Consider the following 19975-nt stretch of genomic DNA (forward strand, 5'->3'; position numbering starts at 1 on the left):
GGTCACCTGGTCCAACCCCTCTGCTCAAGCAGCATCACCTTGAGCAGGCAGCTCAAGCTCATGTCCTGATGGTTTTTGAAGATCTCTAAGGAGGAAGACTCCACAAGTTCCTTGGGTAACCTGTATGAATGCTCAGTCACCCTCAGAGTGAATAAGGACTTTGTGACGCTCAGGAAGAACGTCCTGTGTCCCAGTTTGTGCTCATGGCCTCTGGTCCTGTCACTAGACACCACCAGAGATAGCCCAGCTTCTTCTTCTTAACACCTTCCCCTTTAGACATTTCTATATTGATGAGATCACCTCCTGAGCCTTCTTTTCTCTAGGCTGAACAGCCCTAGCTTGGTCAACCTTCCCCAATAGGAGAAATGCTGTAGAGCATTCATCATCTTCATGGCCCTTCACTGGACTATCCAGTTGCTCCATCTTTGTCTTCTGCTCGGGAGCCTAGAACTGGCCACAGTACTCCAGCAGTGGCCTCACCTGTGCCGATGAGAGGGAATGAATCACCTCCCTCAACTCCCTGGCAACACTCATTGTCAGCCCAGGAGTAGTTCTTTGCCACGAGGGTACAGTGCTGTCTCATGTTAACTTGGTGTCCACAGGACTTGCACAGCTTTTCTGTGCAGCTGCTTTTCATATCATTACCCCCAGCATGTACTGGTGCATGGAGTTGTTTGCACTTTCCTTTGCTGGACCTAATGAGGTTCCTGTCAGCTTACTTCTCCACCTTGGTGAGTTCCCTCTAAATAATAGCACAACCCATTCCTTATGCTTTTATGCCAGCAGCAAACTTGCTGAGAACCCTGCAGTGGCCCCTGGGATACACACTGCTGGCTAGGGGCCTCCAAGCAGACTTCATACTGCTGATGCCCAGAGTCTGCATCCATTCATTTAGCCAATTTTCAATCCACTTCGCTGCCTGCTGACCCAGTCCATCAGTTACTTTATGAGAATCTTATAAGAGACACTGTCAAAAGCCTTACTGAAGTCAAGGCAGAAAATATCCACTGCTCTTTCCTCACCTACGAAACCAGTCATTTCTTCATAGGTTATGAGACTAGTCAAGCAAGATTTCCCTCTCTGTGATTCCATGTTGACTACACCTCACAACTTTCTGGTCCCTCATGTGCCCAGTAGTAGTTTAGTTTCCATGTTTAGCTGTTCCAGCACCTTTCCAAGGATGAACTTTATTCTACAGATAAGAAAGCTCCCCCTCCATGTTTCTTAGTACATTTATTCAAATGTAGCAACAATAATGGAGCCTTCAAGTTAATAAAAGGAAGGGTCACATGCCCCTAAAATGTCTTAATAGCCAGACAGAAGAAACAGAAGTCACATCTGAAGAATGCAAGTGTTAAAGAAAGAATTACAAATTTCAGGTTTGTTACTACAAAACAATGCACTCATTTACATGGTCATTATTTTCAGTGTATATTTCAACTAGCAATAGCTTAAACCCACATAATACTGCAAGTCTATGTCTGATTCCTACACCAACAACACTGAAAGAAAGGTTCAAGACCTGTTACTTTACAGTCTCCTTATGAACCTCATATCTGCAAGTTTTCTGGTTGCAAGTTAGAAAAGTGTTTTCAAAAGGTCACGGATGCAAATAGGAATTTTGAGTCAGCAGTAATGATTATTTAAAACCACACCCTAATTTGCATAATAACTGGGAACAGATCCTTAATTTGGCTTTAAAATAATTAAGTTCATACCTAGATATTCTTATCTTGTAAGTCAGAATAGACTTCTCTTCCACCTGGGCACTACATAGATTTTTGATCTCCCTTGGTGATGTGACTCTTCAATGTAAAAATAAAGATTTTTTTTTCCATTAAAAAAAAAATTAAAGGACATAAACAATGCACCTTGAGTGGCAAGTAGAGGTGCACCATATGCAATTTTGATAATTGAAATATTCTTTATATTAGGAACATTATAACCACAAAATTACACTTACATATTAGATAATTTTTGTCATAGGAAATCAGAAAAATAATTGCAACACAATACTATATCTTGATTTCATCTTAAGGGACCTTTTCCTGAAGAAAAATAATAATGTTAAGATGGCATATTATCACTGGAATGTCAGGTTTTTTCAGGCATTTACCTTACCTTGCAAAATCTGTTATCAAGTCAGTGGCTACAACAGTTTGCTTGCATTTTTGGTTGCAACACCACTATCAAGAAAAGACCCTTCTATAGGGGGGAAAAAAGCTAACAGAAACCAAATACTTCAACAAATATTTCCATTCGTTCTGTAACACTAAGAAAACCAACCAATGAATGTAGTAAAATATGAAAGAGTCTGAGAGAGATTGTCAAATCTTCCTATAGGAAGTTGAAGGTAAAGAAGATTGGTCAAACCATTTTTCGCAAAAGGCAAGTAATTAAATGCTGCAAAGCTTTACCTCTCATAATTGCAAAAAGAATGAAAAAGCAACTACTCGAAGTAACTTATATGTCTTAAAATATTTTTAAAAAATATATGCATCTGCAAAAACATGACCACACACTCTTAATTCTGAATAGGTTACGTATGCATTTGGACACACACAGCTTTTTGCCATTCGTTTGCTAGAGTACAGCTGTGAAAGGCTTTTATCTACCCTCTAATTCCTGTGCTCTGGATAAGAAGCTTAATAGACTGCAACTGTTAGTAGAGTTGTTTGAACATCAGTGTCTTTGCTTTAATACCTTCAAAGTTCAGGCAGACAATCAAAAGCAGTAAAGAGCTGCATAAAAAAAATGCATTTTTTAATGCATTTTAAAGAAATTTTGCTTTTTAGTTAAAAAGGTTACTGTGCATAGCTTACAGTTGATTATTAAGCAAAAGATATTAATAAAGTTTTTCTTCCCTTTATTATGACAACAGCTAAAGCTCCTCACTCAATCCCATTAATTTCCCAGTTTCCTCCAGTGATTACTCACTCTTATATATGACCTAGAAAAAATATTTTTGAAAGACAAAAAAACAATCAAAACAACCTTAATATAGGAGTATAAGGAATATTACATTCTTATTTTTTAAAATTTTCTATTTGCTACTTTATTGTGGACAGGTAATAGAGACACTGTGTTTTACATTCTTGATAATAGAAACAGAAACTGGGAAACTAATGGGAATGAAAGAGGTGCTTTAATCAAACCATTTAGCTACAGTTTGCTATAGCCACCTCTTCCATTATTTTCTTTTTGTATTATATAAAATTATTTGCATATTTCATTCATCTTCAGTGACACACTTCAGTTTGATAAACAGATTCCTCAGCTTCTTCATATTTCCTCATGTTCCACCTTCCAGTCTCGTTCTGCCTTCAGTAAGACAATAACGACGTAAAACCCAGGTGACAGAATCTACTTTCTGTGCAAATGAGTAAAAGCTTTGGATAGAAGAAAAATTAAAATTATTTCTTGTATTTCTTACCCTTACTAAGTACATTTAAGAATTTATTACTAACACAAACAGCAGAGCACATAATCAAGCAGCGAATTTATAAAACACGGCGGATAACACCAATGTTAAATGAATTCAGTTACCTTTTTACATTCTACTTCTATGTAATTTTTTTTATTTCCTAAAGCTCACACAAAATAAAACTCAAACTACAGTCTCTACATAATATATACACACAATACATATGCACAGCTATAGTCTCTAATATAATCTCTGCTAAGAAAATCAAAAGGGATATGTTTTTCTTTTTTTTTTTATCATCTACTTGTCTGATTTACAGTATGAAGACAACACAAGCATCCTTGTTTGATTCAATGCATTGCCCAGTCTAGTGCTAAAATACCTTTATTTCTAAATTAGCACAATGTATCAAACAATAGTTTCAAGCCTGCTCATTCACGGAATACTACAGAAGGAACACTCCCTAACATTTCACAGGAAGCATAATTTTTTTTTCATTAACTAGCTTGGCAATATCACCGAGCCAGTGCATACCTAGGCAAAGGGTGTGTGCAACACAAGACTAGAACATGCTACTCTGAAGTCAAAGCCTCATGCCTGGGCCAGGCAATGACATTTGGATTTCTTAGACAGAAGGACAACTTCATGCTTTCAGTACCACGCCAGGAGTGCTGCCCTTTTAATACTGATGCGTTCTAGGAACAGAGCCAGAGACCAAGACAGGCAAAGAAAAAGAGCTAACAAACTATTCCTTCTCACTCGGGGATTGAAACATGCAATTTCAAACCTGAGCAAGGTGAGGAAAGGGTTGAGTTTTCCAGTGCATCAAACATACAAAATGTGGCTCCCTAGAGAGGGAACAGCCGCTTTGGACAGCAAGTCATACTGGAGGCCTGTTCTAACAGAGTGCAAACTGGCTGTGTTGATCTCAATAGACCATTTGAGCAAGTAGCACCCTCCTTTTGGGTACAGTTACTTTTTGTGGAAGGAAAATTAAAGAGCCATGTCCAGAACATAGCCTCTTTTCCTCATAAAGCAGCACTTGGAATTACTGCCAGTAGGAAAACTAAACTACCGCTGAGGATATGTTGATTTTTGTCAAGGCTGTACAGCAGCACCACGGATCAAAGAAATGAATCAGCAATGCAAAGCCACCTCTGATCTTCAGATCTACACAGAAGGAAAATCAGCTTATTCTAATATTCAGGTCCTCTATTTTGGCATTTCTTTTGTAAGTTTTTAGAAGGTTATTATTGGGGGGGTGGGGAGGGAAATGTATTAGTAATTGTGGAAGTACTGTTGTCATATAAATAGCTAATAAACATCTTGGTAGAGAAGTTTAATATTGCATTTATTGTCTCTAAAATGGTACAGAATTTAGAACTGTGGTTTTTAATTAAAAACAATCCAGTGCAATTTGACAAAGCCCTTAATTTCCGTTCTGCATGGACAGAAATGTCTGTTTAGGAAACAGGCAACACTTTGTCAACAGGTATCTTAAATTAATTCAATATTAAGAGAAGCAGTAAATCTACTACTGGAAAACAACCAAGAGCTCAGCAACACACTCAGAATGCAAGCAGTCAAGGACTGCATTAGCTATGCAGTACACTTAACCAAAAAGGCAACCACACAACACAGCAAGCGGAATACTGTGCCCTGTGCCAAAATCTCCCTTTCACGGTGTCAGCAACACAAAAACACCATGATGCCTGAGGCAGGCTGCTAAGCATGGCTCTGCTAGCTGTACATTAGTCCTTTTTCAAATCTGATAGCCGTGAAATTTCATTCAGCTTTCCAGTAAATGCCAGTTACAACCTGTATCCCTCTTCCCTACGAGAGAAATCCTCAGTTCTTACCAAAAGATTTCCAAACTAGAGTACTCTGCCTTTGATGGCCAGATCTGCCTCCAGCAAACAGACAAATTGGGTAAATGTTACATAAGGAGCAGTAATCAGGCTTGGAGTGTTCATTACTAAACCAGGATTTTAAATGCTAACCAAAGCTCCACAGAAGCCCCAGAAACTCAAATAGCAATATAAGGCACTGCACTGACCTCATCAATTATTATTCTTGCTTACTTTTGAGAACTCACAGTGGGAAGGTGGGGTAGTAGTTGGCAGACCAGAAAACAATTGAAATTTTTATAATCCTGATATCATTCCTGGGATTTCTGAGAGCTTGCATCCGAAACTGAACTGTAGAATGTAACGTGGCACAAAGAAAAAAATTCCCAAGGATGCATGATCTTCAATAGTCAAAACTGGAACTTTTTGGAAAAGAGGATGTTCTCCAGAAGGGTGAACAAGTGCATTCTTTTAGGGAAGTTAAAAGTTTGGTGATGACTGAAAGAAGCCAGAATAACACAGAAATTGCTAAGGAAGGGAGGGGAAAAAAAAAAATCTATAAATATAGAGATGTATCTGCTTTGAATAAAAATAAAAGCACACAATAAAAAACACAAGTGCAAGCAACTGACCACAAGGTGCTTTCTGAGGATGATCTCATTCAAACTATGTTAAAACTAACGTTAAAACTAATCATATCTGTAAAAATTATGTATAAACAAAGTTATTAAATATCACCACTTATCGCAGTTGTATCACAACTTAGGTATCAAAATTAATCATCTGCCTTTCACAAAGTACTGCAAGGTTTGTTATAATGCAACATAATCTACAGAAAACAAGTAATGTCAGTATTTTATTAAAAATTTCATTCTTAACTTAGTGCAGATCTAGGTTCCATTAGGCCATGAGTAAGGTGTTTTGTCTCCAAATGTGAAATAAAAAACAAGCTGACCACTCTTTAATCTTAGAAAGTAACCAAGAAAGTCAGTCTCCAGTTTTTATTCCCTGCTTGTGGGATTTGGGTACGTGTGCCTATGTTCTTTGGAAGAGCTTTGCTAAACAGTAAGTTTCTCACTTATTAGAGGCTGGGGCCAAATGTCACTCTGAGTAATTACATGTATTGGCTGAGCTGAAATTTTTTCTACAGCTTCACTTTTTCTTTCTGTTGAACAAGGTGTTTTTATGGAGGAGTGTGGTTACTGCATTCAGCCCCATACATAGCCTCAGTTTGTTTTGCAACTGAAATCCCAACAGATAACGTATCTACAACAATAATATCACAGCCCAGACATGGACTTAATGGGAGTCATGCTATAAAAATACATGTTGAAGATCCGACCCAGAATGATAGGGGTTTTTTAACCCCCAAAGCATCAAAAACAAGGCTTCTGGAAGTCAGTGTAATTTGATTCAATTTAGGCAGGCCTGTCTTGCTGTGCACAGTTACAAGAGATCTATTAAGGCTTTACTCTCCTTGTTTCTTGAGGGTAAAGACAGTCTTACATCTGCAGTGAAGTGCCTCAAGGCAGAATATAGTAATGGACAAGTACTCTTACAAATTCTACTATAAAAAAAAAAAGAAAAGAAAAAACACAAAAACCCCAAACACACACAAAAAAAATACCAAACCCCAAACAAACCCCCACAATTCTGATATAATCTTAGCAAAAGCAACCACTGCTAAAAATAGAAGCTGTTTTGATTCCCCTCCCCACACCTTAATGATCTTAAGTGCTGCAACTAATGGCTCAGTTCAGTTTTTTCAGCCCTTTTATGTGTTTATTTTTAAACCAAGTGATATTTACTGCAGTCTTACTATTTCACCCAAATTTAGCAAGAAGTTATAAATTATGCCCATATAAACAAATGCAGTATGCTTTTAATTTCCAGAAAACTCTCTTCTGTAGCTGTATTCCAAAATGATACTTCAGCTTTTTACAAAACCACTAGCATAAGGATTTTAAATGTAATGAAACTGACAGACACTAAGGAAAGCCTAAGCATGCTAAAAAGCTAAGTTTATGCAGTTGTTCGAGACATAATTAACCTTTAGTGTATTTTGTCTATAAAGGTAACTTAATGGTCTTCTTTCTGAAAATATAGCTAAAAAGAAGCATCTCCTTACTAGGTCACATGTCTGAATACAAATTATCAAAACATGACCTAGTTCTGAAAAGCAAAAAGTAGAATACATTTTAAATGAGATTAAAGCATTTAACTCAGATAGAAAAAGAACAAAGTAGGAGATTGGAAATATTTTTCCCTGGCTGTACAACATTCTCAGTGGTAAATACTAATTTGAAAATGGTTTCTCCTCATTAACCACCTCACAACATTCTAGTTGTTCCCAGGCAGGAAAAATATCATTATCATTTTCAATATACAGATTCATTGCAGTAACCAAATGTCCCCATAGTTCGACAAAAACTACATTCTGTAATGACAGATCACTTCTTCAGAAAAAAAAAAGGAAAAGAGCTAAGAGCCTCTGACTTGCTACAAAATTCTATTCATTTCTTTTCATAAGGACATCACACAACAGGACATCTTGTGCAGCCATCTAATCTAAACTCATAATTTTTGTTTTATATTCTCTACTAGTTCCTGGTACAGGGAATTACACACAGAGTCCCCACCTGGAGTACTACATCCAGCTCTGAGATCCCCTGCACACAAAGGGCTTGATCTGTTGGAGTGAGTCCAGAGGAGGGACACCAACTTGATAAAGGGGAGGGAGCACCTCTCCTGTGAGGAAAGGCTGGAGCATTTGGGATTTTTCACCCTGGAAAAGAGAAGTCTTTGGGGTGACCTAATTGTAGCCTTCTAATACCTGAAGGGAGCCTACATGAAAGATGGAGAGGGACTTTTTACAAGGGCATGGAGTGACAGGATAAGGGGCAATGGCTTCAGACTGAGAGTAGATTTAGATTAGATTTTAGGAAAAAGTTCTTTACTGTGAGGGTGGTGAGGTACTGGAACAGGTTTCCCAGGGAAGCTGTGGATGGCCCATTTTTGCAGGTGTTCAAGGCCAAGCTGGATGGAGCTCTGAGCAACCTGGTCCAGTGAAAGGTGTCCCTGCCCATGGCAGGACGTTGGAACGAAATGATCTTTAAGGTCTCTTCCAATCCAAACCATTCCATGGTTCTATGATTTTTAATTGATTTGCAAAGACCCTTCAGAAAAATGTTAGAGCTGTTCTATAACTACATCTACTGCTGTCATAATATGTTCAAAAAAACTATGCATCAAAGATGTATATACTGGGAATACATCATGTGACCTAAAAATTAAAGCTACTTATACAGTATGCATGTTTAAACATACATGATATGATAATTGACCAGTAATATTAGAAGTGATATCTCAATATTCTTCTCTAGTCCTTTAAAAATTAGTGACTGTTGTCACCTGTAGTGACTGTTCTGTTTATGTTTTAAAGTGGAAATGGCAAAATGGGGAGAGGGAGGGAGTAAGGAAAGGGGAAAGGGAGAAGGGGGAGAAAGAGGCAAAAAGGAGAGAGGGGAGAGAGACACAGTCAACCCAAGCAAAAAGTTTTGTTACAGTATGAGACAAGGGCTATGAGGCTTCTGTTCTTCAACCAGAGGCATATCTAATTGCTATTACATCCCCACACAAACCTTCCTATCTAGGTACTTCACTGGCCTGGGTTCTCAAATATTAATTCCACTACCTCACAATTCCAGGCTTCTTTCTTGAGAAAGAGACTAGAGATCAATGAATAAAAGCACTCATAGAGGTTTCCTGAACCTCAAGTAATTCACTGTAACCATAATGATCCAGTGTAAACTTTCAGATAACACTGAAAATCTGCTTACATATTTAGTGGTTAAACAGTCTTACAGGAACCTTAATGAAGATGAACACTACCAAATATTTTTCTCAAAGATTTTTTTCAACTCTGAGGCAAAATAAAGCATCAAATCACTGTGAATATTTTCCATCATTCAGTGCAGAATGCCGTAATCAAATACTTCAGGCTTCAGAAATTTTCTCACTTTAAAATCCAAAAATAATTGAATTAAAAAACTCCACTTACTAATCACCGGAAAATCTTGAAACCAGTTGCCCCTATTTAAACATTAACAGCAGTTCAAAGTGTTTCCAGTAACTTCAGGCCAAGGAAGGCTGAAAAAATATTAGTGTTAAGGAAGCCTCCCAAAATTCTTACAAAATCCTGAACTGAACAATTTGTTGCTTGGCATTCCAACAGAAGGACAAACACCAGCATGATATACAATATTAGCTGCAGGAAATTAATGATCTAAAATTAATGATTCTAGGCATGTCACAGATTTTATTTATTTAAAGAGCCCTGACGGTCTACTGTCATGTCAAAGACATGACATTCATTTGAGGGCACAAGTTTCTCCATGAAGTACCTAATCAAAGACACATTCTTCAGCAGTTTGTCATTTACCTGAAAAAACATACTGGTATCCATTCATAACATTCTGCCAAACCAATATCTGACACAGTGTTCTTAAGGAAATGTATCTAAAAACATTTTCTGAGAAATTATTTATTCCTCAGAGTTTCGTGCCAAAATTTCAAGTGGCAGAATATGTTTCATACGTAAATTAAATGCAGAAAATTAATTGCTTCGAACTTGGAACACTATACTTCTCTTTTCAACAGAACATACTGGCAATACCCTGTTGAAAAACAATTATATTAAAACTGATCATCAGAGATGTAAAAATATGATTATTTGATGGTGAATTCATAATGTAGAACTTACAGAGAAATTGTACCTTAAAAACTGGTACAAGTCCATTAAAATCTCAAACTATTTAACAGGTTTTACTACACCAGAGCAACTGCATATTAAGCAAAATTTTAGAAGGCTTAGTAGCTAAATTTCTATCAGCAGTCGATGTTTAACATGTTTCTACAATATATTAGACCATATTAATTATACCAACCACAAGAATTCAACAGTGAAAATTAAACTGTAAAGCACTTGGATGTCACTGAACAATACATCTTTTACAAAAACAGGAGGGAAAATCACCTCTATTCCCGTTGAGATTTAGCTTTTCTAGCGTTCTTTAAAAAATTCCAACTCATTTTGGAACATTTTAAAAGAATAAATGCATGATGATTCATGTTTATCAACGCACTCCATAATCCTTACTGAGTGCCTTCCAATTCAAGATCTGTGATGTGAAGCTAAACAGCTATGGGTATCCTACTACCTGTCAAGAATTAACCATGCATGTTTATGTTATTCCTCTGATCTAATGCTTCTCAGGTTAAAGTTACAATAACATTGTTCAAGGGAGAGGTTACTTACCCAATTCATTAATAGTTGCTCTCGCTCTTGAGACAAAAGAACTAACTTCACTTGAGTGCATTTTTGCCCTTTCTTTAAGGTCAGCACCTGTAAGTGACATTTCACACACACGTTAGCAAGCTCTATACAGTATTGTTAATGTATTTTCAAAAGTAAAATATTCCTTCATTCATAGAAAATATAAATCTACTTTTAGACAAGGAGTTTAAATTGGTCACATAAATTTTCCACAGATTTCAAGGAAAGCATGACCTATTTATCCAGGAGATTAAAAAAAAAAAAAACCAAACCAAAAACCAACCAACCAACCAAAAAGATAAATTATCATAACCAGATTTTCAAGAAGTATATTCTTCCCAGTGACATTTCTTCTTCTCATATTAAAATTGAGCATTTATGCTTATAGTTCTCTGACATACTATTTTATTTTCCCAACTGTGTCACAAAGTCTGATAAATACGTGGTTTTCATATTGTGCTCTTGTTATTCTTTTATTGGTAGATCATACAATACCTAAGGTGCATGGTTTTACATTAACAGACAATATTTATCTAAATAAAAATCTACAGTGGACCTAGTACCATTTTTAAACTCAGTTTCAACTCATTTACTGAAATGTATTTTTGAATAAGTTACATACCATCATCATTTTTGCTCTTAAAAAATGCCACAGCTTGAAAATTTTTATCTATTTCTTTATGAATATATGAAAATTATTCTGTTTAACAAGCATACTGTAACTAGACATGGATACAAACGTTTTTAAAAATTCACTTGTAGTATAACACTGACATTTTCTCTCATGAGTGTGTAAAAAAAAATAACTGAGCAGTAATAATAGTAATAATAATAGCTAGATAGAGAAGCCCATCTTTCTTACAGAGGAAGAATACATAAAAGAGAGAAAATCTGCACAGACACATTTATTCTCCAAAGAAGTGAAACAGTTACATGGTAACTGCACATATATTTTTCTATTTGGTAAAAAGTAACCTCTAGGCATATGGCTAAATAAGGCAAATAACCAATGTTAAAAAAAAACTGTTTCACGTGTTTCTACCCTGAGAATCAAAATACTATCCATTCAGGAAAATGCACTGAACTCAGATTAAGTGAAGACTGCAGATGAGAATTAAGTTACACAGTCATAGGTTTCCCCTTTTACCTTTCTGGACTTAACTCATGCTAGGCCCTCTTGACCCTCTTCATCAAACATAGTTTTAGACATACTTTTATTGACAGCATTAGTTGTAACTCACAGCTCTAGTCTAGCTCTGTGAAAATCAGTCTCTCTGACATTTTCTGATGGACATTCAGCTGTTGATTTACAGTACCAAGCCCAACAATTCAGCTCTACATTTGCCCTTTCTACTTCCATCATAGCAAAGCTCCTTATTGCACCAGGATTTCTGCTCTCCTTTTACCCATGTCAATTAAAAAAACAATGAAGCATCAGTCCTGGCTGCAATTTGCATGTTTCCCACTAAGTAAAGTCAAGTTTAATTTACACTGTAAGGCACTTTTCCAAAAAACTTCCACACAACCTTCTAGGATGTGCCCCAGCTGAAGACAGTATGACAGGACAGTTGACCAGACATACAAATATATGAGTATAAAACAGGAATTACTATGGTCAAGTCTGCACTGCAGCAAAATTGCAATTAGCAATTCACAATCATTGCACAGAGAAATCTTGCCAGGAACCTGAAAAGCAAACACAGTTTGCATCCATAAATCTGGATAGAACTCTGATTCACATAAAACTGCAAGCGACTTTCACAAATGCATTTATGTATAGAGCTAAAAGGAGCTTGATGAAACTTCATGTCAAAACCTGCTTTAAAAGTTACGTCAGCAACTGTGTGAACAAAATATATCATCTATTTTTTATCAGTTAATGTCTGGTCTAGCTTCTACAACTCTGGCCAAATCATTGCCTTTATAAGAACAACACAAAACTGTGTGCTTTATTAACAAGAAAACTGTTTGGCTGTGTAATCTGACTCAAAGCTTCCACACACTGAAATCCTGCTTACTTGTCATACCCTTGAAAAGAATTAGAAATAAAACATCTAGCATTACTGTTAATAAAATCTTCTGTCAATATATGATTAAGACAATTTTTAAGTTTTGATTTATTCAGACTAATGGAAAAATGGACTCAATCAAAAAAACTCAACCCTTCTAAAACAAAAAAATTAACAAACTGCAGACTTCTTCCTTCAGTTAGAATATACATTCCCTTGAAGACCTTTACAGAAATCTATTAAATTTTAAAAAAAAACCTTGTGTAGGAATGGATTAATATGTACCTTCTAATTTAAAATTAATGATTTTAATTACTGTAAAGAAATATCAGATCCTAGTGCCATAACCAACTTTTGTAATCTAACATTTCCCTTTTTAAGTGTTTCTCCCTTATAAATGCCAAGGAAGTGGAAAGAGTCCTTTCGGTAGCCCTTTTTCTATTTTAGCTCTCCAAAGCATAATAATAGTAACTGTAACTTTCTGAGGGAAGAATTTCAGTCAGAAGCCACTCCAAAAGAACACAAGCCTTGGCATCCTCTGGTTCACAGGAGACAGAACTGCCACAAACTTAATACTTTTGTTACTGCTGTAAAGATTTGACTTCTGGTCAAAGAATTATTAATAATTCTGTGACCCAAATAGCAGAGAACTATTCAGATGTTTCTTCAAAATCTGTTCTCAAGTCAGAAGCAGAAAAGGCTAAGTTTCTGAAGCCAGCCATGAAGGGGACTGCAGATTCGACCAGAGACTTTGCTCTCTCAGCTACAGAAATCAAAGACCGCTCCTCTCACCCCAAGTTTTCTCCTTCAAAGTAGCTGAAAATAGTATTTGCTCAACTGCTGAGAGCAACAAAGTAGATAGGCTTTTCAAACCACAAAAACTCTGACACAACGAACCTCTGCAACTTTCCCATGGGCCACAGCTGAAATCTGTGGGCACGTTTGACCCAGCTGCTTCCCCCTATCCACTCCCAAACGACTCCAGGGGCTGTACTGTGGGTCTATTGCTCCCACCCACATTGAACACAGGGCTCTCTAAGCCCTTCTACCCAAGAAAGAAAGGGCAAACCTGAGCTACCAGTGAGCTGAGGCAAACTAACTGTTTCAGTTTTGATTACACACTGTAATTATGTCCCCACATCCATCCGGTTTGTACTGGAGCATGAATCATTGTTTTCTGGCGCTTTCTGGCATCTCAGTGCTTCGTCCCACTAATTGATTCTCATCTGCTCAGAATACTAACAAAAGCTAGTCAAAACTAACTGTGATTTTAGGAGTCATGTTCCCCAATTCTCACCTTCCTGCTCCCAGCACTTTATCAGCTCTTTTCTAAAGATTATAAAATGCCATTTTCAAATTACTAGCTGCTAGTACAGGACAAAAGAGAAGTGCCACAGTGAAAGACTACACTGTCAGTGCCATCAACCACTTCCTCCTACAGCTACATTAGGAGTTGGTCAGGTACTCTCCACTTGTGAATAAACTCCTATTGAATCAACTTAATTCACCGAAGTATCACTTCCAAATTTACACAGAAGTTCTCTCTGGTAGGAGAGAACTTCCCTGCAGACTTCCAATGAACAGATCTGTTTGAAAAACACCAGTATAAACAGCAGTCTTTAGGACGTCTGCTGTGCAGCAAGTACACACACTGGTCTTTCCAGATCAATTCTTGAAACTGATGTGAGGAAGACCGCATGCTGTTCTAAATACCACCTACACTTCTACTGAAGTTTGTCAATCCAAAAGGTAGAAATGTCTGTTTGATTTTGATCCATCACTTTCTTATTCCCCTCCTCCAACACTGGCAGAAAATAGGAAGGTTGGTTATTTTTTTTTTTACCTTACTTCCCCTAAATATGAAAACCCCATCGGAATAACTCTCATTTGCATGGTTTTAAACATTACCCTACTCAAAGGTTAGCTGTTGTACACTGTCAGTTGAGAGAGTTTTCTCAGCATGTGCCTGACTTCCATTTCACAATGATGCCAGAGAAAATGTTTATTTGAGAAAGCCAAGGGCAAGCCAGCAAGATGAGCACATTGCTGTTATTCACCAGCATTTTTCCACTTGCAGGTATGTATGACAAGGATGGCTATTTAACTTAGAGAACACACCAAAGGAAACCAAGTTTTACAGTGATTACTCTGACCCCTCTTGCCTTTTTTGGATATTTTCACAAACTTTCTAAACATAATTTATATACTGTTGAAAAGCTATGTGTTGTGTTTGAAAAATACGTTCCAACATCTTTGTACAAGCCTCACTTTTTAAATACTGTAAATGCCTAGAAATCTTCTTGTACAGACTGTTCTATACTACTTCCAAAACACACCACAAAATCTCTAAACTAAAAAGGTATAAAATTTAAAGGTTTATATATGATACTTTAAAAATTAACTTTGTAAATAAATATTTTTCATTAAAAAATAAGTCCTTTAGAGAGTTGGCACACCAAAATTAAACAGTGAAGTTACTCTACCAAGTGTCAAAAGGTGCCCAAAGTGTCTTTTGTCTGAGAAAATGCTACTACACTTTTTCTAAGTGAATTTCTTTTAATTTAGTGAGAGAAATAAGACATTTTGGCAAAAGGTTTTACAGGAGTAAAATACAACCAAGAAAAGCATTTCACTAAAACACTCAACAAAAAGACACAGTTCACAGTTCACTACAAACAATCAATATACCAGCTTTAGTAAAATTCATTTAAGTTACCCACAAAAGGAGGAAAAGAGTAAAAGAAGAAAACAGATTAAAAGAGGAAATAAAAAAGGAAGAAAGAAAGAAAGAGAGAAAGGAGAGGAAAATAGTTACCAACATCTTTTTTCTCCAAATTTCTAAGTTTCAGAAATAAAGCTTTTACATCCTGAAATCTATTTAGGACAACTTAACTCCCAGTTTTGAACAGCATCTGCAATACTTCATGAAACAAATACATTTATTATTTAGAGACAGTGTCAAGTCTAACCCAAGTAAAACTTTGTTAATACAGTAACAGGCTATGAATATTATTCTATTGATATATATTTCCAGTTTATATCCATAAAATACTTTTAAAAACCCAAAAAGCATAATTTGAATTTGATTATAACAATGTCACCATGCAGATTAATGATTTTTATTTTGCTTTCAACTAACATCTTTCTGTATGTAAAGCTATATGCTTGACAAATTACAGCACAAACAAAGTCAGTGACTACTGAAATCTCTAGCCCATGTAAAAGAAAAATGTTTTATGCTTTGCAGACAAAGTATCTTGAATACAAATTAGTTCAGTCTGCTCAAACAAGAACAGACAGAATGCATCATAACCATGGACTATCGTGGGCAACCTTTCAAAAAGTAACAAAAAAACTTATCATCTGTTTGGTAGAATAATAGACTGAAGTCTAAACTGGAAGGAATCTCTAGAGAATCACCTGGTCCAACCTTCTATTGAATGCACAGCCCTAAATTAGGTTATCCAGGCCACTCTATACATCCTTGCAAACAGAGTACTTTTCTCTGATACTACCAGGCACAGGATGACCAGTTCTCTCTCCCTCCTCAGCAACCTCCAGTCCTGTAATCACCTTATGCTGGCCTGCTAAGTGCTGAGTAGAATAAGCATGTCTTGATCCGCTGATGGTTTTCTTCCTGATGCAGTCCATGGCACTGTTTGCCTCCTTTACTGCCACAGTACACGACTAGCTCACGTTATGCTTGCTGTCCCCCAGAACCCACAGGCCCTTTGCAGCAGAGCTGTACTCCAGCCAGTCAGCTCCCAGCCTGTCCTGACACTGAAGTTTACTCAATTCCAGGTGCAGTTCCTATTCATCTTTGTTAAAAGTCATGCAATTTTTGTTGGTCCAATTTTCCAGCCTGTCAACATCTCTCTGAGTGAATGGTGGCTCCTCCTTCCCACGCACTTCCCTCCCCTTCCACTTTGAAGTCATCTGCAAACTCAGTGAGGGTTTGATCCTATGATTAGAACATCTACAAAGATATTGGATACCACTGCCAGAGCCCACACTGATCCTTAAGGAACCCCACCCCAAAGACCACCTGACAGTTTGACTTTGAGCCATTAACATCACATTATCCTTTGATCTTTACAGGTGAGCCAAATTCCATGGTCTGTATGTCCAGACTGTAACTTACCAACTTGTCTACAGGAGTAGTACAGGTGAACTCATCAAGTGCCTTGTTAAAGTCCAGGTAGACAGCATTCATAACTCTTCTTTCATCCACTGAACCACTGGTTCCATCACAGAAAGCATCATGTCAGTCAGGCACAATTTATCCTTGGTAAACCTGAGCTGGTTTTTCCCAGCCACTTCCTTGTCTTTCACGTGCCTGAAAACAACTTCCACAAACACCTGTTCCGCAACTTCCCCCAAGAAGGAAGTGAGACTGACTAGTCTGCAATTTCCCGAATTTTCGTTTTTGCAGATGGGTAAAATATTTGCCCTTTTGCAGTCACTTCAATGACCTTTTGAATAAGATAGGTGGTGGACCAACTCAGACACAGCCAAACAGTTCCTGTTCACATGTGTGTGTCCAACTGGTACAGCTGGACTTTAATTCAGTCCTCCTCTACTGTCAGTGGTTTGCCATTTACTTTGTTGTTGCTTCTTGGCACAGAGACTTGGGACCTGACCTTTCTCAAGCAGACCAAGGCAGAGGGAAAATGGAATACTTCTTTCTACTTTTCCTATGTTGTTCATAATTAAGCTGCCAGTCCCACACAGCAGTGGACCTACATTTTCCTTGACCTTATGCTTGGTACTAACATACCTACAGGAGTTTTTCTTGTTACTCTTGACACCTTTTGCCAGTTCAAGCTCCAGCTGAGCTTCTTGCATCCTAAGCGTATCTCTGCATAACTGAGTGGTGTGGAAGTCCCATTTTCCAGGTGTAAGGTGAATAAAAAACTCCTCCAAAAATATAAAAAGGATATTCAAGAGATTAAAAGACAGGAACTTATTTTTTTTTTAAGAATGAAAATAAATATTCAAATCCAAATGCTTAAGAGCTACAGAACACACAAAATAAACTTATAATTTATGGAATATATTTCAATGCATTCCTAAATATTTTCAAGATTTTAGATTCAAATTGACTCTGTAATACTTATAAATCAGTTACAAAATCAGAACACTAAGAAATGAATCATCATTTCATCAAGAATCATTAATTTTAATGCAGAGGTACGAGAGATCTGAAAGTTAAGGATAAAAAGTGAAAAAAATAGTACCAAAATACCTACTGAACAAAGAACAGCTAGCAACTTGCTTCTAAGGATCAACTTCTTCTTTGAGTACTACTGAGAAGAAAGACCTTACAAAGCAGTACAACTTACTCTACATTTTCTGTTCTCTGAGATTTTATATTTAAATTTAAAATCAAACATGTGCATGTAGCAGGTAAAATTTATATCAAAAGATCACTCCCTCAAAGATTAATCTCTAAGAGAACAATACGTTGTTGGAAAAACATGGCTTTGTATAACACCTTTTTTTTTTTAAGTTTCCTTAAGAATAAATAAAAATCTAAGATTCACATTAACTTTATCTATGCTGCAGAGCACTTTGAAACTTTTCAATGAAGAAAGAATACCACAACAGTCCCCTTTCATAAGTCCCCACAAAGTTTTATTCAAACTCTCACATCTTCTCACATTTAATTTTTCCTTTATATTTATTTTTTAATTTGAAGTTAAACAGACATGACCACCACTTTTACGTGGCAAACACGACTTGGATCTCTACATTTTAGCGCATTTCTGTTGTGGTTTAACCCCAGCTGGCAACTAAGTACCACATAGCCACTTACTTACTCCACCTCCCATGCCTGGGGGAAGGGAAGGAGAATGAGGAAAAGGGTTAAGATCAATTTAATAATGAAAATAAAATAAGAATAATCATCATTATCATCATCACACCACCAACAACTGATACAACAAAAAAAAGAGAGTCAGAAATAAAACGCAAGAAGAAAAAACAAGTCATGCACAATGGCTCTCCACTCACTGACCAATGCCCAGACCATTCCCCAAAAGCGAATGGCAGCTCCCAGCCAGCTCCCCCCAGTTTATATACTGGGCATGATGTTCCATGGTATGAAATATCCCCCTGGCCAGTCTGAGTCAGCTGTTTGGGCTGTGCTCCCTCCCAGCTTTTTGTGCACCTGCAATGTCCTTGACTTAGGGTAAGCACTAGTTAGGCAACAACCAAAACATCAGTGTGGGATCAACGTTATTCTCATATGGAATCCAGAACACAGCACTGTACCAGCTACTAGGAAGAAAATTAACTCTGCCCAAACCAAAAAAAAAAGCACTTTAACGATTCCAACAAAGGCAGGAAACAAAAAACACACAGTAAAGAAGTCAGTAATATATCACGAAATATTAAGCAAGTGCTGAAAATCTTCTCATATAAAATGGAATGGAGAACTAACTCCAAAAGTTACATGTAAGTATTCAGAACTCGGTTTTCCAGATGCACAAAATTCTTACCAAGTCAGCACACTGTAAAAATACAAAATTATTTGAAATTAATACAAATAAGGGTACCCATGCTCCCAGGCATTAGGAAGAAATTGAGTATACAATGTACTTATAAAAGTAAAACCAGTGCAGCACCACGGGACCCAGCCTAACAGTGAACAAATATACTAAGGAGCTGGCTCTGAAGTGCCAAAGAGATATAAAACTAACAGTCACTGGCTGAAAACACACATCTTGGTCCTATGCCTACCTACCTGGGTTATCTCTCAGCCTTTGGTGCAGTTAGTTACACAAACGTACTATGGAGATTATGACACGCTTTTCATAATTGCCTGTTAAATAACATTTTAGCTAAGAAATTAGTTCACAACATACAGTCAGCAGAAGGTTTTCTAAGCATCTTTAGTAACCTGAGAGAAAGCACGTTTCATAACTTAAGAATAACCACCTACTATCTATCATAACCATTTCCTTTACTGAACAGCAACCAACTCTGCCACACACTTGTACAGACACAAATCTTTGCAAACACCACCTGCACCGTGTACAAAGAAAATGCATTTACATGCAACTGTGATAAAAAGCAAGTTGTATTCTAAATTTCAAAACAAAATGAGAAGGATGCTTGCTGTAGTCATTTTAATTGGGGGAAAAACAGTTTGGCACACAGGATGACCTGTATGTTTCCTACATACGGAAGTCATCTAAACGAATAAAACTATTTTATTTTTTTTTTTATGTAAGACTGTATATTCCTGAAGTTCTCTAAATGTGGATATATGTTTTTTTGAGACAAAACTAATATTGATGTTCTTCCATATAAGACTTACTTTCACAATTTATTAGCATGGCTTGATAACCTCGCTTTT

The 19975-nt window shown here is 36.9% G+C and overlaps 1 protein-coding gene across 3 annotated transcripts in view; it reads right to left on the reverse strand.

Annotated features, from left to right (window-relative positions):
• AUH (AU RNA binding methylglutaconyl-CoA hydratase) overlaps positions 1 to 19975 on the reverse strand; it is a 115868-nt gene that overhangs the window by 68916 nt on the left and 26977 nt on the right. For all 3 annotated transcript variants that reach the window (XM_039381174.1, XM_039381173.1, XM_039381175.1), the window contains one exon: positions 10589 to 10675. In XM_039381174.1, coding sequence (XP_039237108.1) covers positions 10589 to 10675 — 87 coding nt within the window. The remainder of the gene's footprint in view (positions 1 to 10588; positions 10676 to 19975) is intronic.

The sequence above is a fragment of the Pipra filicauda genome, unplaced genomic scaffold (assembly GCF_003945595.2).
Source record: "Pipra filicauda isolate LSUMZ 115617 unplaced genomic scaffold, ASM394559v2 scaffold216_size1298047_pilon, whole genome shotgun sequence".
Taxonomy (NCBI): domain Eukaryota; kingdom Metazoa; phylum Chordata; class Aves; order Passeriformes; family Pipridae; genus Pipra; species Pipra filicauda.